General features: G+C 53.2%; 2 protein-coding genes across 2 annotated transcripts; both read left to right on the top strand.

The window, feature by feature from the left end:
- The first annotated feature begins 29 nt into the window (after nucleotides 1-29).
- Nucleotides 30-26,682, top strand: NOTCH4 (notch receptor 4). Its single transcript, XM_045826278.1, has 33 exons — nucleotides 30-179; nucleotides 988-1,069; nucleotides 1,235-1,527; nucleotides 3,114-3,461; nucleotides 3,549-3,671; nucleotides 3,792-4,028; nucleotides 4,145-4,300; nucleotides 4,598-4,792; nucleotides 6,159-6,272; nucleotides 7,322-7,435; nucleotides 7,519-7,641; nucleotides 8,409-8,568; nucleotides 9,164-9,309; nucleotides 9,604-9,756; nucleotides 9,959-10,076; nucleotides 10,313-10,400; nucleotides 10,735-10,888; nucleotides 11,625-11,809; nucleotides 15,674-15,926; nucleotides 16,179-16,291; nucleotides 17,296-17,816; nucleotides 18,369-18,755; nucleotides 18,825-19,000; nucleotides 19,502-19,730; nucleotides 19,911-19,983; nucleotides 20,066-20,204; nucleotides 21,341-21,636; nucleotides 21,868-22,015; nucleotides 22,515-22,612; nucleotides 22,796-23,517; nucleotides 26,112-26,156; nucleotides 26,371-26,470; nucleotides 26,641-26,682. Exons 1-30 carry the CDS (start codon nucleotides 113-115, stop codon nucleotides 23,495-23,497), a joined length of 5,991 nt encoding a protein of 1,996 aa, XP_045682234.1. The 5' UTR covers nucleotides 30-112; the 3' UTR covers nucleotides 23,498-23,517; nucleotides 26,112-26,156; nucleotides 26,371-26,470; nucleotides 26,641-26,682.
- On the top strand, nucleotides 25,820-27,905 carry GPSM3 (G protein signaling modulator 3). The gene is made up of 5 exons (XM_045826281.1): nucleotides 25,820-25,888; nucleotides 26,112-26,156; nucleotides 26,371-26,470; nucleotides 26,695-26,894; nucleotides 27,132-27,905. Exons 2-5 carry the CDS (start codon nucleotides 26,115-26,117, stop codon nucleotides 27,276-27,278), a joined length of 489 nt encoding a protein of 162 aa, XP_045682237.1. The 5' UTR covers nucleotides 25,820-25,888; nucleotides 26,112-26,114; the 3' UTR covers nucleotides 27,279-27,905.
- The last annotated feature ends 28 nt before the right edge of the window (nucleotides 27,906-27,933 follow it).

The following is a 27,933-nucleotide window of genomic DNA, read 5'->3' as shown; positions in this document are numbered from 1 at the left end:
GAAACAGCTCAGACATGAGACTTGCAGGCAGGCCAGGAGGAGGAAGAGGGCCTGTGGGAGCAGAGGAGGTGGCTCCTGACTTAGTGAGGGCTCTGTGGGGCCAGGCTCTGGAATGCAGCCCCCTTCACTGCTACTGCTGCTGCTGCTGCTGCTGTGCTGCTCTGTGGTGAAGACCAGAGGTGAGGCACGGGGTGGAAGAGGTGGGGAAACCCATCTTTCTCAGGAGGTGTCTGGTACACTGGGGGCAGAGGACCCAGCACCAAGCTTTGAGGTGACACTGACTGGATAGAGGAGAGTCTCACTCCGTTGATCGTTGATCGGGACAGCCTCTGCTGCCGGATGTGCACAGGCCGAAGCTGCAGGCCTGGTGCCAGGGGGAGCCTGTGGGGGTGGACGACAGGGTGCCTACCCTCAGGGAGAACCCAGTCAGCCCTGGAGCTGGGGGACAGCAGGCTCATTTTGGAGGGGAAAAGGAACAGACTGACCACCTGGTGGGGAAAGAGATGCAAGGGGAGTAAGAGATGAAGACATGGAAAGGTCAAGGGCCTACCAAGTCCCATTCCCTGTCCAGCCGCCCCCCCCACCCCCACCCATTCCTCCATGACTCAATACTGTGCCCTTCCGGGAGGAAATCCTTTCTCTGTCTCAGCCATTCGCCTCCCAGGAGTCCCCTCAACCCCCCTTCCTGATCCCTGTTGACTTGCTTCTGAGGATGGAGCCTGAGGCTGGAGTTGGGACACCAATGTAAAAAACAGGAAAGGGGGGTGCGGATTAGTAGGTAAGAGGCCTGAGATCTAGAAGGCTAGGACAGGCACCATGTGGGGACTAGGAACAGGGGCGTGGAGGCTGATGATGGTTAAGAGTGCACACACACACACACACACACGTGTGTGTGCAGGGCTGCTGCAGGCAGTTCCCCTGGAGCACCTGGAGAACAGGTGGAGCACTACACTCCCACTCCCAGCTCATACCTGTCTCCATCCCTAGGGCTGCCTTGCAGGAGTTCCTCAGAACCCTGTGCCAATGGAGGAAGCTGCCTGAGCCTACCTCAGGGCCGAAACATCTGCCAGTGAGTGTGTCTGGGAGGGGGAAAGCGGGAGAGAGAGCAGGAGAGGAGAAGGGAAGGAGAAGGTGAAGGAGATGAAAGGAAACAAATGAAGGCAAAAGAGGGAGGGAGGCAGAAGAAAAGGCAACAGTGTCCAGTGATGTGAGTTTTCCTCTCCCCCCTGCCCAGGTGTGCTCCCGGCTTCCTGGGTGAGACATGCCAGTTTCCTGACCCCTGCTGGGATGCCCAGCTCTGCCAGAATGGGGGCAGCTGCCAAGCCCTGCTTCCGGCCCTCACAGGCTCCCCCAGCACCCCCTCTCCTGTAACCACCAGCTTCCTCTGCATCTGCCCCTCTGGCTTCACTGGAGAGAGGTGCCAGGCCCAGCTCAAGGACCCCTGTTCTTCCTTCTGTTCCAAAATGGGCCACTGCCACATCCAGGCGTCGGGACTCCCACAATGCTCCTGCTTGCCTGGATGGACAGGTGAGCACTGATGGGTCAGGGGGAAGAGAAATGGCAGGAGCAGCGAGCTGGGCTCTGGGGTAGAAAAGATGACCAAGCCCCATGAGGACAGAGACCATGAGAATCAACAAGATGATTCTTGGTGACACATTTACCCAAGATTGCCATTCACCAGCATAGTTGTACTGATGATTAAAATGATGAAATATTTCCAAACCAGTAGGTAAACACTACTGCCATAGCTCCCTTAGGGTACCACCGTGACCCTTTCCCAGCCCCCTCAAGCTCCCCTCTACCCAGCAGCTAGAGGGTTAATGTGGCACAACGGGGAACCTCTGCATTCTGAGCACCTCCACAGCCTCAGACTCCTGGTGGTCCCATCAGATCATTTGGAAAGACCTGTGTGGAGCAGGTATGACAGGGGTTGAGGTGAGGTGGAAAGGATCTGACCCACGAAGAGGAATCAGGCAAGAGAGCAGGACCTGTGATGGGAAGGGCGTGCTACTCTAAGGAGATGGTCAGGGACATAAACAGCTGAGAGGCCCTGGAGAGAGGAAGGGCCCAGAGCCCAGATCGGGGCGGAGGGGCTGGACCCAGCAGCAGTACGTAACATAGATAAGAAAGTTCCTGAAATATAGTGACTCTGTGCAGGGCGGGCTAGAGGCAAGGCTTCTCAAACTTGCTGAGGCACAGCAATCACCTGGAATGTCTTAAAAATACCAGTGCCTCATCCCAGAGAGTGATTTAGTGGGTCTAGGGTGGGCCTGTGGCACGAAGATTTTTGAGCTGCCCAGGTGATGCTGAGGAAACTGGGCCTGAGACTGGGGGTGAGACTAGCACGTGTGACAAGGATGGTCACTGGCAACTTGCCAGGCCTGCGTGTCAGAGTCGGGGCTCTGGAGCAGCCTCTCCCCCGGGTCCAGTGTCAGCTCTGCCACTGACTAGTCCTGTGACCCTGCAACTGATATTGGAGCTCACTTGTCCTCAGTTGTCCCCCGACGTGCACACTTCAAATGGCTGTTCCAAGGGGGACCAGGGGTGCTCAGGAGGTGCTCACTTAGCTCAGCAGCTGCCACATAGCCAGCGTGCCCTGAGTGGTGGCTGCCATGACTGCTGCCCTCACCACTGGTGCGCACAGCTGTGAGGGGAGTCTCTTATCACTGACGGATCACTACACCCACCCAAAGATTAGGAAATCGGGCGGAGAGACCAGACTACTGCCCAGAGGCAGACAGCCAGTTGCGGAGCAGCAAGGTTCTAAGCCTCCTGCCTGCAGAGGCCTGCTACTTTCCACCCCCCCCCCCCGCCCCCACCAAGGTCACCCCTGAAGGGACCCTGTGTCCCAGATCTTCCTAGGCAGGGCCGATGGGCAACACCTCACCAACAACTACATGTCCTATTTTTAGCTTAGAAAATATAGTCACTCCGAATTTAATTCTCCCAAGAAAAAGCCAAAACTGAGGCAAGGGTGCTAGGATAGGACAGATAGGGCACAGGGGGAACGGGAAGGAAATAGGAAAATTCGAGAATGCAGTGTAGTGACAGGTGGGTGTGCTCAGGCGCTGGAATGCGTGCAGCGCTGACTGGCCCCTCTGTCCGCACCTTAGGTGAGCAGTGCCAGCTTCGGGACTTCTGCTCAGCCAACCCCTGCATGAACGGAGGGGTGTGTCTGACCACCTACCCCCAGATCCAGTGCCACTGCCCACCTGGCTTCGAGGGCCACGCCTGCGAACATGATGTCAACGAGTGTTTTCAGGACCCAGGACCCTGCCCCAAGGGCACCACCTGCCATAACACCCTGGGGTCCTTCCAATGTCTCTGCCCCACTGGGCAGGAAGATCTACGCTGTGACCTGTGGCCAGGACCCTGTCCCCCAACAGGCTGTCCCAATGGGGGCACCTGCCAGCTGGTTCCAGGGAGAGACTCCACCTTCCATCTCTGCCTCTGCCCCCCAGGTGTGTCCTCACAGGGGGCCTCCTGAAGCCCCGCCCCTGGGCAGGTGTATTGTCTCCCTCCCTCAGCTGATCCCATGACCCTATCAGGTCTCACAGGCCCGGGCTGTGAGGTGAATCCAGATGACTGTGTCAGGCACCAGTGTCAGAACGGGGGCACTTGCCAGGATGGGATGGGCACCTACACCTGCCTCTGCTCAGAGGCCTGGACTGGTGAGTCATTTAAGCCTAGTTCATGGCACCAATGGCCCAGTCGGTCAGCCCCTGACCTCCCCTCCCACAGGGCCCCCAGCTCCAGCTCCAGCTCCAGCTCGTGTCTCTGCCCTCCTGCAGGCTGGGACTGCTCGAAAGATGTGGATGAATGTGAGCCCCAGCATCCCCCTCGCTGCAGAAATGGGGGTACCTGCCAGAACTCGGCTGGTGGCTTCCACTGTGTTTGTGTAAGTGGCTGGGGAGGCACAGGCTGCAAGGAGAACCTGGATGACTGTGCTGCTGCCACCTGCGCCCCAGGATCCACCTGCATTGACCACGTGGGCTCCTTCTCCTGCCTCTGCCCACCTGGCCGCACAGGTGAGGGGCACAGGGTCCTAGGAGGTGGGACGAGGAGAGGGCCTATGAGAGAAGCAGCGGAGTAGCTGGGAGCTTCAAATGACCTCTGAGAGCCTCGCCCCACCGCCATCCTGCAGGCCTCCTGTGTCACATGGAGGACATGTGCCTGAGCCAGCCATGCCACGAGGAAGCCCAGTGCAGCACCAACCCCCTGACAGGCGCCACACTCTGCCTGTGTCAGCCTGGCTACGCAGGGCCCACCTGCCACCAGGACCTGGATGAGTGCCAGATGGGTGAGGCACCCCCATATCAGATCTTCTCTGAGCCCCCAGACATCCTCTGCACAGGAGATATTGTTTTCCAAATTAAAAAATATAAACAACTCTTTTGCCTAAATTTGTCCAGATTTGACATCTCCATGGTCTTCGCTCAGCCCTTCAGACCCATTTAGTCCTTCTCCATCTTAAAGACACAGGCCTCCCCCGATATGGTCTCATCCGCCACAAACAGGCCCCTATGCCCCACAGGCAGACTGGCCTTGTGGCCATCCCACCCCGGCCCCTGTGGACATAGCTCTTCTCTCCTCCCAGCCCCACAAGGCTCTGGACCCTGTGAACACGGCGGCTCCTGCCTCAACACCCCCGGCTCCTTCGACTGCCTCTGTTCCCCTGGCTACACGGGCTCCCGCTGCGAGGCCAATCACAATGAGTGCCTGTCCCAGCCCTGCCACCCAGGCAGCACCTGCCTGGACCTGCTTGCCACCTTCCACTGCCTCTGCCCACCAGGTACCAGCTGGGTGGGGGCCCTGAGTAGAAGAGACAGGACTAGTCCTGAACCCACAGGCCATTGCCGCTCCAGAGCACAGGTAGCCTCAGGCCAGCTGAGGCCAATTACCCAGGAATGCTTCCCCTCTTCTCCTCGCCCCAGATGAGGAGGCCTCTGGCTCCTGGGAGAAGGACCACAGATGGCAACAAGGCTATGCACTGCTCAGCTCTGGGGGTGAGCGGGAACACTCACTCCATGGTCTTTGTAGAGTATACAGCCTGCCCCACCGTACACAGAGGCCCATCGAGGGAGAGCAGAACAGCAACTAATAAACTTCATGACAACCCAGAATGTTCTTTCTAATACAGGAACTCCCCTCTGATAATTTCTTGATAGTAAAGCCCTCGAACCCCAATTGTTTGAATTTGATGCGACAGGAAAGCGATACTGCAGGGCCGCACCCACCTCCACACTAGTTGTAAAGAGGAAAGTCTCCCCAGGGAGATAATGAGAGCCAATAGTATCAGGGAGTGGAATGAAACCAGAACAATAAGATAACTTACTTTGTGCTAGGTACTACCTAGGCAGCCTACACGCCTTATCTAATTTTTACAATAAGTCTATGAGGTCAGCATTGTTACTATATCCACTTTAAAAATGAGGAAACTGAAGCACAGACAGCTTACGTGACCTGTCCAAAGTCACCCGGCTTGTAAGTGGCAGAGCCAGGATTCAAACCTGGGGCGTCGGTGGTGTTAGCTAGTCTACTACACTGCCTTTCTAAAGCTGCTCGATAATCCAAGGGACAAGGTTGTGGACATCAAGGGGCTTCAGAGGCAGGCTTCCCAGGCAGGAAGAGGGAGGGTGGCCGTGGTCCAGAGGTTAATCCAGCTTTAGCTCAGGATGAGACAGTGGACACCAGGACAAGCCTAAAGAAACAGCACAAATCTGGGAGCGACACGGCCTCCCCAATGGCCTTCAGATGCCCCTGTTGAGGAGCCTGGTCTCCCTGTCACAGAGGCCTGCCCAAACAGAACAAGAGTGGGCCACCTCCAAGCAGAGGCCTACTTGTCTCATTTGTCCCTTGGAGACCTCCAGGCCGATCAGCCCGCCTTCTGTGCACAGAGGAATGGTACACCCTCGCAGCCCCTGTCACCAGCCCCTGCAGGTGCCCTGCTCTCAGAGCTCTCTCACCGGAGAGAGCAGAGCCGCACCGCAGAGCAGCAGGGCTTTGTGTTCCCCTCTGCAGCCCACACACACACAGCTCCCCGGGAGGAGCTGCCCATGGGGCTCAGGGCGGTGGGGGCAGGCTGGTTCTAGAGCCTGGGGCCTCCTGGGCAGAAGCCTGGCTGGGCCTTAGCCCTCACCACCACGCCCTGTCCTCAGGCGTAGAAGGGCAGCTCTGTGAGATGGAGACAGATGAGTGTGCCTCGGCCCCTTGCTTGAACCAGGCAGACTGCCTCGACCAGCTCAACGGCTTCCAGTGCGCCTGCCTGCCCGGTGAGTGCAGATTCCCCTCCAGCCTGTGCCCCCAGGCCTGAGCCTCCACAGTCCAGGCCTGAGGCCTCTTGAAGCTCTCCTGAGACTACCAAGGACTCCCCATTTCTCCAGCTGTGTTGCTCTCCAAACTCTCTTCTGTTACATCCCCCAAATCCTCCTTCCCTTGCTTACCCACCCACCTTCATCTCTGTGTTGCCAAATCACCCTAAAACCCTCCTTTCCAGACCTATCTCAGAGTCCACTATATGCACCTCTGCATATCAGGGTCCCAGGCTGATCTGGGCACCACCCATCGAGTACTCAGGGAGAGCTGCCAGGCCACCTCCACTGCATCGGACACCTGTTCTCTGCTATGATAATCACTGGTGTTTATAGAATATTTCCTCTGGGCCACACGCTTGGCTCTATTTTCCAGGCATTATTTTGTTTACTCCTTTTAATCTTACCCTGAGGTCAATTCCATTATTTACCCTCTGCAGGGGAGGAAACTGGAGCCCAGAGGGGCTCCATTTATTAAGGGTCAAGTAGCTTCCCAACATCACCCAGCTGGTGGGCGGCTGAGCTTCACCTTCCTACATCACCCTCCCATCATCCCACCTGTCCCAGGAGTCCTCTGGGAAACCCTCCAGGTTCACCTTTCCTGGCCAGGGGAAGGGCCAGGACTGGCATTGATGGTTTTGATAAAATATATTTTCAGAATTAGTAAATATATCTAGTGATGACTTATTTATATGAAGAATAAAATCACCCAATTATGCTATGTTACATCCTGAAACTCAAATCACTATTTAAAAAGCCCTCAAATTGGCATTTTCATTGTGTAATGACATATCACAACAAAGCCCCACACCAAGCCCTTTGACCTGTGGCAACGTCACCTCTGTGTATGTAGAGAGAGACTAAGTATCTGTGTAAACTCTTACTTTCTTCAAATACATGAAGTCATGCCTGTAAAGCTCAGTCAAACATCTGTAACAAACTCCATAATAAATGTAGAGAAAAACAGAGATGCCCCTCACCATCCGTCCCACCCACGCCCGCCCCAGCAGGATTCACAGGCCCCCGATGTGAGGAGGATGTCAACGAGTGTGGCAGCTCTCCCTGTGCCAACGGTGGGCAGTGCCAGGACCGGCCTGGGTCCTTCCATTGCGAGTGTCTTCCAGGTAAACTGGGGCTCAGACACTGGAGGGAGAGTGGGGGCCAGAGGCAGACTTCCCAGACCCCTGAGCCTGCCACTGTGCCATAGGCTTTGAAGGCCCACGCTGTCAGGAGGAGGTAGACGAGTGTTTGAGTGGCCCATGCCCCACAGGCGCCAGCTGCCTTGATCTCCCAGGAGCCTTCTTTTGCCTCTGCCCCTCTGGCTTCACAGGTCAGCAGGGGAAGCCTTGTCAAAGACTGGTGGGGATAATTGAATCCTTTTGGGGTGGGGCAGTGGTCATTTGTGGGTGTTTGAGGGTTGGGATGTGAGGCTCAAATGACAACAAAACCCCTCATTCAGTGCAAAACTTGCATTACTATACAACCATGGGCTGAGGGCGGAGTTATTGTAGGGCCCAACATGATGGTTAACGAGCATTCATTAAGTGCTGACTATGCCAGACACAGACACAGCATTGAGTAAGAGCGTTGCCTCAAGTGGCTTTAAATCTTGAGCAGAAAGACCAGCAAGTCTCTTGTTCACCATGGCCCAGAGAGGTGCTCTAAGAGTGGAATGCATAGGATGCTAGGAGCACAAAGGACCCACTAACCCAGACTAGAGTTTAGAAGGTTTCATGAGCTGAGTCTTAAAGAATGAGTGAGTTTGTCAAGATAGAAGGCCAGATAGCATGTTTTAGCTGCAGATAACACACATGCAAAGGTGCAGAGGGAGGAAAAGGACACCCCACTTCAGGAGCTATAGGACACCCAGAGCTTATGGTGCAATGGGGCAAAGGCAAGAAACACAGAACTTGTAGGAAGGACCTGTCCTGCAGGACCCCGTGTGCCATTCTGAGGAAGTTAGACAGTATCCTGAGGCAATAGGGAATGACTGAAGGCCAAGTTCCTGAGCAGTGAGCATGTTGTATATAAGTGGCCTTTAACCCCACCAAGGACATGGAGGTACCCTGTTTTCTCTCTGATCCATCTCCCCACCAGGTCAGCTCTGTGAGGTTCCCCTGTGTGCCCCCAACCTCTGCCAGCCCAAACAAAAATGCCAGCATCAGGAGGACAAGCTCCACTGCCTCTGCCCCAGTGGAAGCCCTGGCTGTGCCCCTGCTGAGGACAACTGCACCTGCCAGCATGGGCACTGCCAGAGGTAACATCTTCCAGACCCCTTGCATTTGCATTGGCCTCTGAGTCTTCAACTAGGGCAGGAGAAGACAGCCAGCAAAGGGCAAGTCTATGGGAAATGACCAATGGGGAATAGCAAGGAGATGGTAAATTTCTGACTGAGGTCACAGCCAATGGGAGGGCTGGATTGGTGAGTGTTATCCGGTGAGAGGATAGTTCATCAATAATGGGGGAAACAGAGGACTAGAGGGTCAGAGCAGAAAGAAGAGCATTAAATCCCAAGGTCAATTCATCATTTGTTAGACAAACGTTTATTGAGCATCTGCTATGCGTGGATACTGTTCTAGGGTCTGGGAGAGCAGCATAGAACAAAGAAGACAAAGTGCTCTCAAGGAGCTTTCATTCTAATGAGGAAACACAAATGGCAAACACCACAGAAGGAATATATCTATCTAGTTGGAGAGAATGAGCATGGGGGAGGTGAACGGGGGACAACACTAAGAGCAAAAACACTGAAGAAAAGGGTCAGAGTCTCAGGGACAAAAAAATGAAGAGGTCATAGGGGTCTGACCAATGGGAAGGGAAAAAGAGAAAATCCTCCCCTTTCCCTTAATGACCAGATCCTCGTGTGTGTGTGACGTGGGTTGGACAGGACCAGAGTGTGAGGCGGCGCTGGGGAGCTGCATCTCCATGCCCTGTGCCCATGGGGGAACCTGCCACCCCCAGCCCTCTGGCTACAACTGCACATGCCCCACAGGCTACACAGGTGAGGTATTCCCTAAACTATAAACACCCTGGGCTGGCCACCCTCTAAATAAAGGGTGAGGCCAGTGGAGACAAGTGACAGAGAGCTCTCGGTCTATCACCACCAAGAAAAACTGGGCACAAGCTGCAGGGGACACAGGTGATGTGTGGAGGTGGTAAGAAAAGAAAAGCTGTTGGGTAGAGGACAGTAGGGGTGGGGATGAAGGAAGGAAGGAAGGGAAAGGGAGGAGGAATGAGAGGAGAGGAGAGAAGAAAAGGAGGGTTCCCTTCCTCAGTCCTCACCTGCTTCCCTCAGGGCCCACCTGCGCTGAAGAGGTGACAGCCTGTCACTCAGGACCCTGTCTCAATGGTGGCTCCTGCAGCCCCAGCTCTGGGGGCTACTCCTGCACCTGCCCTCCAAACCACACTGGGCCCCACTGCCAGACCCACACCGACCACTGTGCCTCCAGTGAGCACCCACCGTGTCCTGGGTTGGGCCTCAATACAGGCAGGGAGTGTTTGTGCTGTATTTAAACAAAAAGAAACTGAACACAGTGAGCTTGCGTTTGATAGGGGCTCGGGGGTGGGGGTTAATGTCCTGTATGTGGTATGACAGCTTAAGGCCACGTTTTAGGCAAGAACTGCAACCCCTCACAGCCTCCTCTCTCCAGCGCCATGCCTCAATGGCGGTACCTGTGTGAAAAGGCTTGGCACTTCCTCCTGTTTCTGTGCCACTGGCTTCCAGGGCCCACGCTGTGAGGAAAGGATCCATCCCAGCTGTGCAGACAGGTGAGCAGGGTGAAAATACCCTTGAAGGAAAGAAGGGGAGGAAATCCCTCAGCCTTCCTCCCCTTTTTCTCCATGTCCTCTGGGGCCCCAGCTGACTCCCATCCCATATCCCATGTCCTTTACTTGACTTCTCTCCAGTTTCCCATCTCCCCCGTGGTTGCCTTTCCACCACATCACACTCCTTCCCCATTAGTTCCTGCTCTGTGTCCCTACTGGGTCCCATCTCTCTTGTCCAGCCCCTGTAGAAACTGGGCTACCTGCCAAGATGGGCCCCAGGGTCCCCGCTGCCTCTGCCCTGCTGGCTACACAGGAAGCAGCTGTCAGGTGAGGGGCACTAAGCCAGGTGTGCTAAGGAGAGGGGCTGGGGAGCTCTAGCGAGAGGGTCTCAAGAACTAAAAGGTGGGCAGCAGGGAAGTCTGGGCAAGGTACGCATCTGAAGAGAGGTTTGGAAGCCTAGGCATTGAGGTCTGTATGGAAGAGAAGGGCTGAAAGGGTGTCTGACCCCAGCACTGTGCTGGGCTGTGGGTGTCAAAAGGGAACCAGGGAGGGGTGTGGTTCAGAGGTAAGACATTTTGAGGAGCTGCAGTTGGCAGAGGATCATCTCTGGGCCTGGGAACCTGATGCTGTGTCCTGCCTCATGCTTTCTCCAAACCCTCAGAGTCTGATAGACTTATGTGCCCAGAAGCCCTGTCCACACAACTCCCACTGCCTCCAGACTGGGCCCTCCTTCCAGTGCCTGTGCCTCCAGGGATGGACTGGGCCTCTCTGTGAAGTCCCGCTGTCCTCCTGTCAGAAGGCTGCCCTGAGCCAAGGTACCCACCCAAGGCCAGACTGGGGAGCAGATGAAGAGAGAAAAGGTGCCCTCCTCTATCCCATTGCTAAGGGAATCCACACATTTGGCCAAAACAACCAACCGAGGGTCGAAACAATACAGACCAACCATAGTGACTGATTCTACAGCTCAGCACCCAGGGCATCCTCACACAACTCAGCTCCTAGCACCACCTTCAGTGCAACCCAGGAAACACAAGCCACCCCAGTCAACAAGACTGCAGTTTCCCACAATCACCAGGGACCTAACTCAGTGCGGAGCAACTCAACTTTGTCATTATCATCATCTCAGCTAGAGTGGACCACATTTAACCCAACTACATGCAACACATTTTGGTGTGCCCCACTCATGTGATATCAAGAACCAACCCCCTTGTGAAAGAATAGCCCTTTGTTCAAATGGTTTGATATGAGAAAATGTCAGGGAAGAGATTTGTGGGGTTAGTGGTGGATGATGGGAATAACAATGAGAACAATGGTGATACAGAACTCATTCTCTGAGAAGCCTGAGAAAAGAGACCTCCATCCTGGCACAGTAGACAGGAGGGGGAACTTGATGTTTTAACCTCTTCCCTGTCAGGAGGTACTGACTCCTCAGGTCTCCACCTCCCCGAGGAATGCTAGTAGTCCCCACAGGCCTCTCTGCTCAGTGTCTGGGGCCTGAGCATCCTTCCACCCCACCTACCTTTATTGGTCCATGTTTGTCTCTCCCCCCAGGCACTGAAGTCTCTTTCCTGTGCCAGAATGGAGGCCTCTGCATTAACAGTGGCCCCTCCTATTTCTGTCGCTGTCCCACTGGATTCCAAGGCAGTGTGTGCCAGGACAGGGTGAACCCATGCCAGTCCAGGCCCTGCCAACATGGGGCCACCTGCGTGGCCCAGCCCAATGGGTATCTGTGCCAGGTAAGCAGGTCTAGAAGAAAGTGAATGGGTAAGAGTGACAAAGGTGGGCTGGATATGGGAAAAAGTACTCAGGGGGTGGGGGAGGGGGCAGTGTCATATCCATTTCCCTTTACTTTACCCCACACACCCAGCAGCCACCAAGTCGTTGCCATTTTACCTCCTAAATATTTCTCAACTCATATCCTCGTCCCTTCACCCTTTGTCCACTGCCTTAAACCAGGCCTTTGTTGCATTCCACCTGGACACCTGCATCAGCCTCCCATTGTCCCTGCCTCCACACTTGTCCTCCTAGAGGTTCAGCCTTTACTCTGCTACCAGCATGCTCTGTTGGAAGAGTTGAGCTGACTGGTCACTCCCCTGCTTAAAACCCTTCAGCAGCTTCACATCTTTCACAGGGAAGTCCAGGATCCTGCAAGACCCAGCCCTGCCTGCCTCTCAGGCCTCATGCCTCCTCATCCCACCCTGCTAGTTTCTGCTCCAGCAACATGAAACTGCTGCAGGCTCCCCTGCACAACCCACTCTGGCTTCCTGATGACCCTCCCCACCCCTCTTCCACTGGATGTTGCCCAGGAGTTGCCTTCCTCAGGAAGATGTCCTGAACTTCCCTCTAGGCTGGGTTCGGGCCTCTCCTTGGATTGAGTCACTGAGCAAGAGAGGCAGAGCTGAGATTCCAGTCTGAGCTGCCTGATTTCTGTATTCAGAACCACAAGTCTGGGTAGAAGGCACCATGCACTTAACCTAACCTTAACTTTTTTGTGAGCATTTTCACGCACATACAAATCAGGGTACTGATTAGTAGGAACCCCCACACACCTGTTACTCAGCTTTACTTCTTCTTTTATGAAAATCCCTCCAGAAGTTTCCAAAACACTCCCCCCACCTGCTTCTTCCAGCCCTCTGGCCACTTTGTGTTTTGGGTTGTTGTTTTTTTTAATAATTGAGTAGGGCTTTTCTTTTTCTTTTCTTTGATTTTATTGATTATGCTATTACAGTTGTCCCATTTCCCCCTTCATTCCCCTCCACCCTGCACACCCCCTCCCACCCACATTCCCCCTTTTAGTTCATGTCCATGTGTCATATTTATAAGTTCTTTAGCTTCTACATTTCCCATATGAATCTTGCCCTCCCCCTATTTTCTACCTACAATCTATGCTACTTATTCTCTGTACCTTTTTCCCCTCTCTCCTCCTCCCACTCCCCTGTTGCTAACCCTCCATGTGATCTCCATTTCTGTGGTTCTGCTCCTGTTCTAGTTGTTTGCTTAGTTTGTTTTTGGTTTTGTTTTAGGTGTGGTTGTTAATAATTGTGAGTTTGCTGTCATTTTACTGTACATGTTTTTTATCTTTTTTTTCTTAGATAAGTCCCTTTAACATTTCATATAATAAGGGCTTGGTGATGATGAACTCCTTTAACTTGACCTTATCTGAGAAGCACTTTATCTGCCCTTCCATTCTAAATGAAAGCTTTGCTAGAGAGAGTAATCTTGGATATAGGTCCTTGCCTTTCATGACTTGGAATACTTCTTTCCAGCCTCTTCTTGCTTATAAGATCTCTTTTGAGAAATCAGCTGAGAGTCTGATGGGAACTCCTTTGTAGTTAACTCCTTATCTCTTGCTGCTTCTAGAATTCTCTCCTTCATTTTAATCTTGGGTAATGTAATTATGATGTGCCTTGGTCTGTTCCTTGATCCAACTTCTTTGGGACTCTCTGAGTTTCCTGGAAGTCTATTTCCTTTGCCAGATTGGGGAAGATCTCCTTCATTATTTGTTCAAATAACTTTTCCACTTGTTGCTCTTCCTCTTCTCCTTCTGGTACCCCTATAATCTGGATGTTGGAACATTTAAAGATGTCCTGGAGGTTCCTAAGCCTCTCATCATTTTTTTGAATACTTGTTTCTTCACTCTTTTCTGGTTGAATGTTTCTTTCTTCCTTCTGGTCCACTCCATTGATTTGAGTCCCAGTTTTCTTCCTATCACTATTGGTTCCCTGTGCATTTTTCTTCATTTCACTTAGTGTAGCCTTCATTTTTTCATCTAATTTGCAACCAAAATCAATTTGCAACCAATTCTGTGAGCATCCTGCTCACCAGTGCTTTGAACTGTGCATCTGATAGGTTGGCTATCTTTTTGTCGCTTAAAAGTATTTGCTCTGAAGCTTTGATCTGTCTTCTGTTTGGGCCTTTTGTTTTGTTTTGTTTTGTCATACCTGTTATACACAAGGGGCAGAACCTTAAGTGTACACCAGGGTGGGTCAGCCCAGTAGCTGGGTTGTGACGCTCTGTGGGGGAGGGGTCTGAGAGGGAACAATGGCACTTGCTCCACTCTCTCTTGGATTTCAGTCCCTTCTGTCACTTCCTACAAGCAAATTGGGCCTGTCTGGTACTGATTCCTGGGCAGGTGGGCCTGTGTACATTCTAGGATCCTGTGGGTCTCTCCAACGAACTCTCCTGTGAGGCTGGGAGTCTCTGCCTGTGCCTCAACCCCCACAGGTGTTTTTAATTGGTGTTTTAAGGCTTTATTTCCTGGAGCTGGGGCCCTGGGCTGTGCAGTCTGTCTCACTCCCCAGCTTTGCCTGGTTTGTCTGCATGCAAATATGGGACCGCTGGGTCAGCCCAGGGTCTGCCTGCCTGCCTACCACCAGGGGTCCGTCAGCGCTGTTGTGTGCCAGGGTCTGCAAGCCACCCTTTTTGCTGTGACCCCTCTCCACCCCGCGCCCAACTCCACCCCTCCAACTGGACTGAATGAATGTGTCTAACTCCTTGGTTGTTGGACTTCCATACAGTTCAATTTTCTGTCAGTTCTGGTTGTTGTTTTTTTTGTTGCTAAATTTTTGTTGTCCTTAATTTGGTTGTGCAAGGAGGCACAGTGTGTCTACCTACGCCTCCATCTTGGCCAGAAGTTAGTAGTTTCTTTTTATGTACTGATTTTTAGAGACAGAGAGGAAAGGAAAGAGAGAAACATTGATTTAGTTGGTTCTTGTATGTGCCTTGACCAGGGATCGAAACCGTAACCTTGGTGTATCAGGACAATGCTCTAACCAATACAGCTTCTAGCCAGGGCTCTGGCCACTTCTATGTGAATGCCTTTTTCTCCACCTTTCTGAAGCCTTCCTGGTATTTCCTTCTTGCATGCTCACCTTCCTCTTGCAGGAACTCAGCACATGGCACAGACCTCATCAGTGACTCTTCTCCAGCAGAGGGATATGAAACAATCAGAAAATGGTTAAGGGCATTGATTATGGAGTCATAGAGTTGCACTGAACCCCAGCTCTGCCACCTACTAGCTGTGTGATGTGTACACATCACTTAATCTTTCAAGGAAGTAGTTTCCATTTCTGTGAAGTGAGAATTAAATAAGATAATCCAGATAGAGGGTTTTTAGGATGGCTTTATGGGGTTGTGCATATAAATCATGCAAGAAGTGCTAGCTGTCTCTTCTGGTTGCCTGGAAACTTCATGGAAACAGGGATGAGTTCTGGTTTTCCCTGTATTCCTACTGCGTAAAATGGTGGATGGCACAAAGTAGGCATTCAATAAATGCCTATCAATTAATAAAGCCTGACACAGCCTTGTGGGTGTGCGGGTGGGGAGAGAAGTTGTACCAAAAATGGAGCTATGTTTAGTAGTAGTGTGTCCTAAAGATTGTTTGGGACTGGAGTGGTGGAAGGTTAAGTTGTGTGTTATTGAACAATTGTGTGTCTCGTGGGGTTTATATGGGTGAAGCTAAATGTGGCTGTGGTGGCTGGTGAGCTGAGTGACACCGTGGCGCCAGAAGGTCAGGTCTGGGCAGGCTGTCTGGAGCTGGGTGCCCTGTAGTGCTGGGATGGGCTCTCTTCCTGGTTCCCCATCTGACTTTTTGCCCACAGTGTGCCCCAGGCTACAGTGGACAGAACTGTTCAAAGGAACAAGATGCTTGTCAATCCCAGCCCTGTCACAACCATGGGACCTGCACCCCAAAACCTGGAGGCTTCCACTGTGCCTGCCCTCCAGGCTTTGTGGGTCTGCACTGCGAGGGGGTTGTGAGTGAGTGTCTGGACCAGCGCTGCCACCCCAAAGGCACTGCAGCCTGCCACTCTCTAGCCAATGCCTTCTACTGCCAGTGTCTGCCTGGACACACAGGTGAGGCTTGGGATGGGGCTGAGGTAGGATGTAGGCATCTCTGTGGCACAGCTGAGCTGACCGTGAAAACCCAGACAATCCCCTCCCTCAAGTCAGCCTAGTCATCTTATCCAGCCCCACACCCTAGCCCAGAGAACATGCCCCAGGATGCCTTTGCCTCTGCATCTAGTGCTGGGCCATCTCCTAGGAACGAGCTAAGAAGAAGGCAGTGACCAAAGCAGTGTGTGACATTGAATCCCATCCCCACCACAGGCCCGTGGTGTGAAGTGGAGATAGACCCCTGCCAGAGCCAGCCCTGCTCCCATGGAGGGTCTTGTGAGGCCACAGTAGGACCACCCCCAGGTTTTACCTGCCACTGCCACAAGGTGAGTGACTGCAAAGCTGCCTTCTCCATTGCCCTCAACACTGACACCAGGTATGAAAGTCTGAGCTCAGAAGGGAGCCTGGGAGCACTGGTGGGAATTATTGGAGAAAGCCATCCCTTGTTCACAGAGGTGAGCGCCTCTCAGAAGCAGATGGGGGAGGGGGTGGGGTGGCAGGAATCTGGTGGTAGCACAAACGGCATTATCAGAAATCATGGGCATGCCCAAGGGAAGGCCCCCAAGGTCAAGCTGGGTGACGCTGGATAAGTTCTTAGTTATTTTAACTGTGTGTATACATGTGTATGTGCATGTGCTATGGGCCTCAGATGCATACAGTTAGGCTAATTGTTTTTAAGATTTTATTTTTAGAGAGAGGGGAGGGAAGGAGAAAGAAAGGAGAAACATCAATGTGTGGTTGCCTCTTTCGCACCCCCCACTGGGGGCCTGGCCCGCAACCCAGGCATGTGCCCTGACTGGAAATCGAACACCAGCCAGGACCAATTGGATTAATTTTTAAGCCTTGTTTCATGATACACTAACATCATTGTTTTGTGCATGACCTTCTTTTATTATTTTTACAATATAACACCCTGAATCAAACCCAAGAATTACAAGATTAATAACTTACATATACTTAGGTCCTCTGTCCTGTTTCCCTACCAGAGGAAGAATAAGTATATAATTCCATTTCTAAAGATTAAGATTAGTTCAATTAACATTCCTCTATTAACTGCTTAGTGTGCCAGGACTTGCCTTGCGATGCTACAGTCCACCCAGGTTGTTGCACACAGCCGTGGCTCACCCACCTTCACCACTACGTAATGTTCCTAAGTGACAAAAACATGGGACATGGTTTCAGCATCTATAAAATGATTAACTTGAAGTTCTCTGAGGCCCTTTCCTGATATGAGACTCCAGGTCCCTTTGTTATCTTAACCCAGGAGCTTGCTTGGGGCAAGTGGGAAAAATAATGCAAGGTCCTTCCCCAACATCTTTTCTCTCTGCAGGGTTTTGAAGGCCCCACCTGCAGCCACAGAGCCCCCTCCTGTGGCCTCCACCACTGCCACCACGGCGGCCTGTGCCTGCCCTCCCCCAGGTCTGGCACCCCACCCCACTGTGCCTGCCTCAATGGCTACAGGGGCCCTGACTGCCTGGCCCCACCTGCTCCAGGCTGCGGCCCTCCTTCTCCTTGCCTCCACAATGGCAGCTGCTCAGAGACCTCCAAGCTGGGGGGCCCAAGCTTTCGATGCTCCTGCCCTCCCAGCTCCCTAGGGCCCCGGTGTCAGAGCCCCAGAGCAAAAGGATGTGAAGGCAGAGGTGGAGATGGGGCCTGTGACACTGGCTGCAGTGGCCCAGAAGGAAACTGGGATGGAGGGGACTGTTCCCTGGGGGTCCTGGACCCCTGGAAGGGCTGCCCTTCCCACTCCCGCTGCTGGCTTCTCTTCCGGGATGGGCAGTGCCACCCGCAGTGTGACTCTGAAGAATGTTTGTTTGATGGCTATGACTGTCAGACTCCTCCAGCCTGCACGTAAGCCTGAAACCCTAAGTTGGGGTGGGGTGGCACAGCGAGGGTGGGAGAGATATAGATGCCTCTGAGTTACAGTGTGACCACAGCCTCAAGCTCCAGGCAGTTTCCACCCTTGTAACCATTGCTAAGAAGGGGTAGAAGGCCCTAGACTCCAACCCGGGGGGGGGGGGGCAGCATCAATTTAATGCGGGACCAAGAATAGGCACTACCTCTGCCTGGGCTCCTTGCTGAGAGCTCTAGCTTCAAGCCCCTAAGCCCCTAAGCCCCTAAGCCCTACTGCCATAGAGTATCAACCTGCACCCCTGACAGAAAAGAGCTTGGGCTCTCCTTCAGGGAGACAGAAGGGCTTTGGAAGGTAGGAAACCAGGGTGTCAGTAGACATCAGGGTATCTGGGCTACGTACCATCCAGGGCTTGATTAAGCCCCTTCTCTGGAGCTGCCCCTGCTCAGCAACCAGTGCCCTACAGGCTGTGGAATATCAAGAATCCTCTCTGGGATGGAGGGAATTAGGTTGCTTTGGGGGTCCTGAGTCCCCCTCTACTCACTCCACAGTCCAGCCTATGACCAGTTCTGCCATGATCACTTCCACAATGGGCACTGCGAGAAAGGCTGCAACACTCCAGAATGTGGCTGGGATGGGGGCGACTGCAGGCCCCCCGAAGATGGGAATTCCAAGTGGGGGCCCTCCCTGGCCCTGCTGGTGGTGCTGAACCCCCCAGCCCTGGACCAGCAGCTGCTTTCCCTGGCCCGGGTACTGTCCCTGACTCTGAGGGTGGGGCTCTGGGTAAGGAAGGATAGTGATGGCAGGGACATGGTGTACCCCTATCCTGGGGCCCAGGCCGAACAGGAGCTAGGAGGAATCCCAGACCCCTCTCATCAGGAGACAGGAACTGCTCAAGCACAGCCTGTGGGCAAGGAGACAGACTCCCTCAGTACAGGGTAAGTAGGCGAAGGGAAGGGAGCCAGGGAGGGTCCAACACAAGGGTCTCTGAGGTGCCTCCCCTGCAGGTTTGTGGTGGTGATGGGTGTGGATTTGTCTCACTGTGGCCCTGACCACCCTGCATCCCGCTGTCCCTGGGACCCTGGGCTCCTGCTCCGCTTCCTTGCTGCCATGGCTGCAGTGGAGGCCCTGGAGCCCCTACTCCCAGGACCACTGCTGGCTGCCCACCCTCGTGCAGGCACTGGTAGGTGACCTCATCCCTTCCCCTGACTTTGCTCCCAGGCCAGCTTTCATGCCAGCAACCAGCTATGGAGGTTGAATGAAAAGGGATCACTGGGTCTCAGGTGCTCTCGGTGGGGACTTACCCTTGTGAACCTCTCTTTCTCTAACTGGGTCTCCTCATGGCCCACTCCTGGTTTTCCTAAGGACTTTTTTCTAACCTCTATCATAGATCTACAAACCTCAGGCTTTGGTCCATCCTCTCTACTAGACAGAGAGCACCCAATCAATCCTGTACCTGTTCAGAGCTCAAGGAAGAATAGCAACTTTTATACCGCACTCACTACGCCATGCTGTGCTCTAAGTGCTTCACAGTACTAACTCCTTTTATCCTCCCAACATCACCACTGAGAAGGTGCTATTGATGTTCCTATTTTATAGATGAGGAAACCAAGGCCCAAAGCTCTCACAGTAGTACCCCACCTCACCTAGAATGGCCTCTTTTTGACTATCTCTCTTCCACCAGTGCCCCCTGCCAACCAGCTTCCCTGGCCTGTGCTGTGCTCACTGGGGGCTGGGGTGTTTCTCCTGGCCCTCGGGGCTCTTCTGGTCCTCCAGCTCATCCGGCGGCGGCAGCGGCAGCGCCGAGAGCATGGGGCCCTCTGGCTGCCCCCTGGGTTCACTCAAAGGCCTCGGACTCAGCCAGCTCCTCGCCAACGCCGGCCCCCACTGGGCGAGGACAGCATCAGCCTCAAGTGAGATGAGGAAGAACTGGGCCTAAGGGGGGGAAGAACTCTTGCCTCTGAAGATATTTATGATTATGGGCAATAGGAGATGCCATTGCAGAAGTTGAAAACAGGAAGGGGAAAGGTGTAGCAAGGCTACTGGAAACCTTGTGGACCCTGAAGGTCTTCTACCCACCTACCCTCTTCCAGGTCACTGAAACTAGAGGCAGAAGCTGATGAGGACAGAGCTGTGAAGCACTCAGGCCCTGAGAAAGGAGAGGAGGTAGGCCTGGGGAAAGCACTGAAGCAGATGAAAGGGTTGAAGGGACAAGTCAACCTTCCTTCACTGTTTTTCTGATCCCGAGGCTGAAGAAAAGGACTCACCCGCCAAGTGCCAGCTCTGGTCTCTGAGTGGTGACTGTCAGAAGCTCCCCGAGGCAGCCATGCTGACTTCTCCCCAGAAATCTGAGATGGACATACCTGATGTGGATACCCATGGACCTGGTATGTGAGCCAACCCAGACCAAAAAAATCCCTTTGACCCTGAGAATCAGAAAATCTTTTGCTATCAGACCTGGAGGGCAAACGTTAGAGTTAATGCCTTAGAATGGTGATTTTCAAAGTGTGGTTCCAGGACAAAAGAATCAGTATCACCAGGGAAATTGTCGGAAATTCTCAGGCCCCAATTGGTGTGGCTTAGTTGGTTGGGCGTCATCCCACAAAGTGAAAGGTCGCCAGTTTAATTCCCAGTCAGGGCACTTGCCTGGGTTGTAGGTTTGATCCCCCATTGGGGCAAGAGGCAACTGATCAATGTTTCTCTCTCACATTGATGTTTCTCTCCCCTCCCCTCTAAAAATAGACTTTAGGGAGAGAGAAAGAGAGGGAGAGAAACATCAATCAGTTGCCTCCTGCACATGATCCAATGGGGGACTGGCCCACAATCCAGGAATGTGCCCTGACCAGGAATCAAATCAGCAACCTTTCATTTTGCAGCATCATGCTCAACCAATTCAGCCACACTAGTCAGATCAATAAATAAAATATTTTTTTAAAAAGGGAAAGAAACCCTGGCTGGCAAAGCTCAGTGGATTGAGTGCAGGCTGCGAATCAGTGTCACAGGTTCGATTCCCAGTCAGGGCACATACCTGGGTTGCAGGCCACAGCCCCCAGCAACTGCACACTGATGTTTCTCTCTCTCTTTCTTTCTACCTCCCTTCTCTCTCTAAAAATGGATGAATAAAATCTTTTTTAAAAGGGGGGGGAAGAGGGAGAATGAGAGAGAAAGGAAGAAAAAGAGAAAGGGAAAGGAAAGAAATAAGCATTCTCAGGCTCCACTCTAGAGCTCCTGATTCAGATATTGGGGAATCGTTGCACAAAGCCCTCCAGGTGAGTCTAATCAGACTCAAGTTTGAGAACCACTGCCCTAGAATGTTAGAGAATTAAGGCCTGCTGATTCCTTTTAGAAATGAAGACACTGAAGCCCAGAGACTAGAAATCACCTGACTAAAGCCACACAAAATCAAGAGCCAGAGTTGGGCTTCCTGGCACCTCAGGCTATGATTCTCCCTGAGCCTCCATGTTCTCCACCCCCTTTATGTCCTTTTTATTGATGTCTCCCATTCCTTGTCTCCCACCCACAGATGGGGTGACACCCCTGATGTCAGCAATCTACTCTGGGGGAGTAGAGTCCAGGACCTTCCAGGGGGCATGGCAAGAAAGCTCTGAGTCCTGGGCTCCTCTGTTAGATGGGGGAAACTGTCCCCAGGCTCATACTGTGGGGACTGGGGAGACCCCTCTGCACCTGGCTGCCCGATTTTCCCAGCCAACTGCTGTCTGCCGCCTCCTTGAGACTGGAGCCAACCCCAACCAGCCAGACAGAGCAGGGCGCACCCCCCTTCACACTGCTGTGGCTGCTGATGCGAGGGAGGTCTGCCAGGTCAGTGCACACTGGAGTCACTGAAGAGAACAGGGAGCCAATTTGGAATTAAAGCTGGGCAAAAGCATTCTCTGGGGTTTGGCAAAGAGGAAGGTGATATGAGATGGGGGCCTGAAAGAGAAACAAGAACAGATGGCTGAATATGGGCTGGGGGATGGTTAACAGTGTGAGGGCCCTGAGCTAGTAGCCCGGGTCATACCAGGGGTCACTGGCCCTGTCTGGTCCCCCCAGCTTCTACTCCGCAGCAGACAGACCATAGTGGATGCGAGGACAGAGGATGGAACCACGGCGCTAATGCTGGCTGCCAGGCTGGCAGTGGAGGACCTGGTCGAAGAACTGATTGCAGCCCAAGCAGATGTAGGAGCCAGAGATAAATGGGGTATGTATCCGGGTGTGGGAGTGCTGATGAGCTATAGAAAAGTTAAGCAGATGGAATGTGAGGTAAAACGTAAAAAAAAAAGGGAACAGCAGAGGAGCAACTGGAGGCTGGGGGATTCCCTCTCACCCTGTTGTCAGGGTGGTAAATCTACGATGCGGTAACAGAATGGAGCATGTCTTCCCCCATCAACTTCAACGATACACACCATCCTAGCCCACTGTAAAATAGGATGGGGAGACAGTGTGTCGGTGAGAAGAGGGAGGGCTCTCCCGGTCCCAACAACCCCAGAACAATGCCCCATTGTCCAGTCCGCACACCGGTGACGTCACCAGGGACAATTCCTGCCGGTGGGGTCACCCGGACAACGCTTCGGCGTTTGAGGAACCCGAAACCCCATGGACCCGAATAGCCCTTCCCCCAAGACCAGAATCTTTGGGAAAAGGGTACCCAGGTGTCTGACCCCACATTCAGGGTGACAACCTCCCATGTTGTTCCCCAGGAAAAACCGCTCTGCACTGGGCAGCCGCCGTGAACAACGCCCGAGCCGCCCGCTCCCTTCTCCAAGCCGGAGCCGATAAAGACGCCCAGGACCGCAGGGTTAGAGCAAGTGGAAGCCTCCCTACAAAAAAAGAAAGGGGGTGCGGGAGAGGTGGAAAGCTCGGGAACTCCCCCAAACCAGAGGGGAAAGGGACCGGCAGTCGAGTAGGTGGAGTCCTGAAGGGCCAGTCCTGTGGGTGTGGCCTTCCCTGACCCAGCTCCTGGCCGTTTCCTCGCACGCAGGAGCAGACGCCACTGTTTCTGGCGGCGCGAGAAGGGGCGGTGGAGGTAGTCCAGCTGCTGCTAGGGCTGGAGGCGGCCAGAGAACTGCGGGATCAGACTGGACTAACGCCCGCGGACATCGCCCGCCAGCGCAACCACTGGGATCTGCTGACTTTGCTTCAAGGGGCGGGGCCACCGCGGACGCGTCAAAAGGCCACGCCGAGCCGCCGGGAGAGAGCCTTCGCGCGTGCGCGGACCGCGTCGGGAAGTCTGCGGCCACGCGGGGATAGGGCTCTGCTGCGCAGCTGGACGCTGTCAGCTGGAGCAGTCCCGCGCGGGCGCGGAGCAAGTCTGCAAAACCCGACTTTGTCGGTAGACTTGGCCGCGCAAGGGGGCGGGGTCTATTCGCAGTGCCAAAGCCAATCGAAAGGAAAATCGGGAGGAGGTCCGCCCTGTGGCGGGAGGTTTCCCGCAGGCGTGAGTGGGCCGCGGCCCAACCCTGCTGTAGTGCACGGAAGATCCCGGAGCGAGGGTGTGGCCTCAGCTGACTGGCCCTGCGACTGGGTGGCCCTGGGAGCCTGCGGTCCCTCTTCCAACACTCCGATTCCGCCTTCTTGCCTCACTCTGTCCCGAGATAGGGGATCTCGAGTTGCCAGAGGTTCCCCCATCCCACCGAGTAATAACTTTAAATGCAGTAAGCGAAGGTCAAAAGTAGAAGGCTAATAGAACCTTTCATTCTAAAAGTGAGTACCCAATGACCATCTGGAAGTTCTCCAGATTTTCTCTGAGCCCGGAAAGTAGATGGTTGGGAATATAGCGTCCTTCCCAAAATGAGTGTATGCCCGCTCACAACCGTCATCTTCCACGTGGAGAAGATGAAGCCCCACAAAGGGTTCCGGGTGCCGAGATGAAGTAGGCCCAGTCCCTCCACCAGAAAGTAAGAGTGAGGGTCTACAGGAGGGTAGGGTGGAGTGGGCCATGTACCCTGAACTGGAACCAAGAGCTACAGATAAATAGGATGTAAATGTTCTTTCCTATCTGTCTTTGGTTCCCAAAGGCAGCCTTTAGATCACTCCCACTACCTACAAACAGCTGACAAATATTTATTAAGTGCCTGCTATGTGTCAGGCATTGCAGGTGCTGGGTGGGGGGAGTGCCAAGGGCCACTCCAGCTGAAGAATCCTTGCATTCTCACTACCAGTCAACAAATCACTGCAGGGATGAAGCACCGCTCTTCTAGCCACTGCTATCTCTATTTAAGAACCCCAAATCTGCCACCAGATAACACTGATGTAGTGCTACCCACTTGTTAAGGGTTGGGGAGTGCAATGGAAAAAATATGGGAGTGACTGCATAGCCTTTTCAGAATTTTGTTTTCCAAGTTCTATTTAGATAGAGACTTTCAGTCTTGTTTAAGAACAAGAATAAGATTTGAAGGTCCTATGTTAATTTAGGGTATCTGAAGGCAAGAGTCTATAGTAGTCCAAGGAGAAGCCACACAGTAGACCCTTTTTCTTCCAACAGCACTTAGTTATAGCCACTTAGGAGACTCCCACGGGCCCAAGTTAGCTAGAGGAAGTTAGAACATTTCAAACAACCCACATTTCAGCAATGTAGCTACACCTCTTTCGTGGTGGTGATGAACCTGAGACATAAAGGCTTGAAGCGTTTTGAAATCTAATATTGTACAAGCATACCTCACTTTTATTGTGCTTCACTTTGCTGTGCTTCACAGATATGTTTCATTAACATTGAAATCATATTAAAGTCATTGAAAACAAAGACCTAGCAACAAAAAGATTGTGACTCACTGAAGGTTCAAGTGATGGTTAGCATTTCTTAGCAATAAAGTATTTTTTTAAATAAGCATCTGCATTTTTTAAGATTTTTAAAAGATTTTATATATTTATTTCTAGAGAGGGAAGGGAGGGAGAAAGAGAGAAACATCAATGTGCGGTTGCTGGGGGCCATGGCCCACACAACCCAGGCATGTCCCCTGACTGGGAATCAAACCTGCAATGCTTTGGTTCTCAGCCCACGCTCAATCCACTGAGCTATGCCAGCCAGGGCACAATAAAGTATTTTTAATTAAGGTGTTCATTTTTTTGTTCATTGTTTTTAAGACAATACTATTGCACACTTAATAGACTACAGTATAGTTGTGAACACACACTGGGAAACCAAAACGTGTCATTTTATTGTGATAAGCACTTTATTATGGTCTGGAACCAAACCCACACTACTTTTATGACACACCTTATAATAACTACCATTTATTGGGCATTCACTATGCCCAATGCTTTATCACATTTCACCCTCACATCAACTATTAGGTCTACTGAATCTCCATTTTACTCTTAGAAACTGAGGCCCAGATTTTATTTGGTCGAGATTGCAAGGCATTAAGTGGCAGAATCAGAGCTCTTCATCACATTCCATGTTTGAAGTCGCTCAGCTATAAACACCCAACTGTGACAGGTGTCCATGTAGAGGTCCCAAATGTCTGTTGTGCTTCCACCTTGGTGCCAGCCACCCTGATCAGCACAGATCAAAGACCAAGCCAATGAGGTGGTCCTCTCTTGTTCATTTCTATATCCCTCATTCATGACCAGAGAAAATGTTCCCCTGACCCACACCTCACATTTGGTGCATATCTTGTCTGCTGAGTAGACCAAGCACCTAGAGGGCAGGGTTAACTATTTGGCACATTTACTGGACACTCACTGTGTGTTGGACCCAGTACTAAGGGTATATGTATACCTCTGATGGACTGACAACCTTGGATCTGACTCCTGCTTCCCACTGGGACCATGCCTGTCCTATTCCCAATAAGGCTGGGAAGCAGGGAAGGCAGAATCCTATGTCAGGGTCCATCTCAAGGAGAGATGGGACCTGGGAGTTAGGGTTCTGAGGAGTGAAACCACTTCCTGTGCAGCTAGTTCCTGTGTTGACAGAGCTGAAGGGGAGGAGGGGACAGAGCTGAACAGAGGGGGTGGGGCAGCTACTGATGCCCTGGAGATGAGAAAGCCAAGAGTTCTTGCCCACCTTGAAACCCCTCCACTACTGGGCTGGAGGAGCTTTTCGAAGTCTCTGTGCTCCCCTGAGGGGAGAGAGGTTGAGCAAGCGGTTTGGGTGGGAAAAGAGAACTGGAGGAAGTTGACAGGGATGGGCGGGGCCGTGGGGGGGCTGACCAGGAACCCAGCTTCCTGCTTAGTACCCAGACATCCAGCCCCCGGCTCACCCCACCCCTTCAAGCCCCCACTCCCCTCAGGAACTCAGGGTTCCGGCCCTCCTCCAAATCCTTACTACCCCTCCCCCGTTGGTTTCTCCCCTCCAGGGGATGGAGGCTGAGAGACCCCAGGAAGAAGAGGATGGTGAGCAGGTGAGCTGGCACCCGGTGGGGAAGGCTGACCCTGGGAGAAAGGGAGGTGAGAGGACCTGAGCAGAGATCTAGTGATGGTGGACTCAGGGCACTTGGAAGGGCTTGGGCATGCTGGGACAGGGACAGAGACACAGGAAGAGAAAAAAAGAGGCTGCTGGCCTAGCCCCCTGCCCACCCCACCCCTGCTTGAGTGCAATGGATATCTCGGCATCAGGGCCCCCATCAGGATGAGCAAAGCTGGCCCCCTGTGAACACCACCACTCGGCCTTGGCGATCTGCTCCTCCATCCCCTCCTCCAGGGACCCGCCTCACAGGTACCCCCACCCACCCAGGGAGATCCCTAACCCTGGTGCCCAGATCCTTCCTGATCTCATTACCAGAGCCCATTCCATCATGGGCCTTATCTCCAACTCCCCTGGACTCCCCATTGTACCCCCTTACCTCTGGGCACCAGTCCCTAATCACCTCATTCTGTCTCTCCCAGTCCCCATCCCTCACCCCCTGCCAATTTCTCTGAGCCCTCCCCCTCCTCTCTCAGCCCCGGGACGCCGCTCGGCCTCCCTGCTCTCCCTGCAGACTGAGCTCCTTCTGGACCTGGTGGCTGAGGCTCAGTCCCGTCGCCTAGAGGAGCAGAGGGCCACCTTCCAAGCTCCCCACAATCCCCCAAGACTAGCCCCAGCCCCATCCTGGCCTCCTGAAGACAGAGAACAGCTCTACAGCACCATCCTCAGTCACCAGGTAAGACACTCCCTGACACACACACATACACACACACCCAGGAGGCAAGACCCAGGTTTCCTGGTCTCTTGGCCCTATTCTCTTTGGGGCCCTTCTTCCCCCCAGGTATCTGTATCTGCTCCCTCCCCAGGCCCTAGACCCCCTATTCCCATCACATGCCCCTCAAACCAGCCCTGGCTCCTTTCAAGGCCTGCTCCTCTTCTTCACCAGCACCTTTCCCTCCTTACACTCTTCCAGAGCCAGCGGATTGAAGCCCAGCGGTCAGAGCCTCCCCTACCGCCAGGGGGACAGGAGCTCCTGGAATTGCTGCTGAGAGTTCAGGGTGGGGGTAGAATGGAAGAACAAAGGTCCCGGCCCCCCACACACATGCGTGCTGAGACTTGAGTCCCTACCAGTCCCTGGGCACTCACTCCTGAGGCTCAAAGCTGGGCAGCCCCCTGCATACCCTCAACCCTGCTTGGCAGGGGCACCAGAGACTGAACCCAGCAGAAATCTCAATACTCATCACCCTTATTCACACTCCCTGGGAAGTGGAGGGGGTGAGAGTCCTCAAACCCTGGGAATAATCAAGGTAGGATAGTCATTTAAATCTCTCCCTGAGTACATGGGAGCTCAAGGCAGCAAGAGGATCCCAGCCGCCAAAGGACACCCCATCATGACTCTAATCTCAAGGAGTGGCTTGTAGTCTTGGTACTGAGCTGGGGGGACACCCTCAGTAGTCAAGCCAATAGGCAGGATCTGAGGACTCAGGCCTCCAATTCTCAAGAAAAGGCCAATTTCCTAAGGTTGTGACCTGAGGGACAGTTCCACCCTCTTTCCCAAAATGAAAGGGAGGGCGCCACCGCAAAGAGATAGAGACTATTCTCCCACTCCCACGACCAGCACCCAGCCCCGGGACCAGGGGGCCTGCAGGCTGTGAATGGACACAGCCCGAACCACCGTCCCTCTCCACTGCTGCTCCGCGTCTGTCTGATGTTTCGGTTGTATGAATAAATGTGACTCCCCTCTGGACTGAAGACTGCTATCTGGGGCTGCGGGC

The sequence above is a fragment of the Phyllostomus hastatus genome, unplaced genomic scaffold (assembly GCF_019186645.2).
Source record: "Phyllostomus hastatus isolate PE091 unplaced genomic scaffold, TTU_PhHast_1.1 phas_scaffold_60, whole genome shotgun sequence".
Taxonomy (NCBI): domain Eukaryota; kingdom Metazoa; phylum Chordata; class Mammalia; order Chiroptera; family Phyllostomidae; genus Phyllostomus; species Phyllostomus hastatus.
The sequence above is the reverse complement of the archived record's forward strand: the minus strand, read 5'-3'. Positions and strand labels throughout refer to the sequence as shown.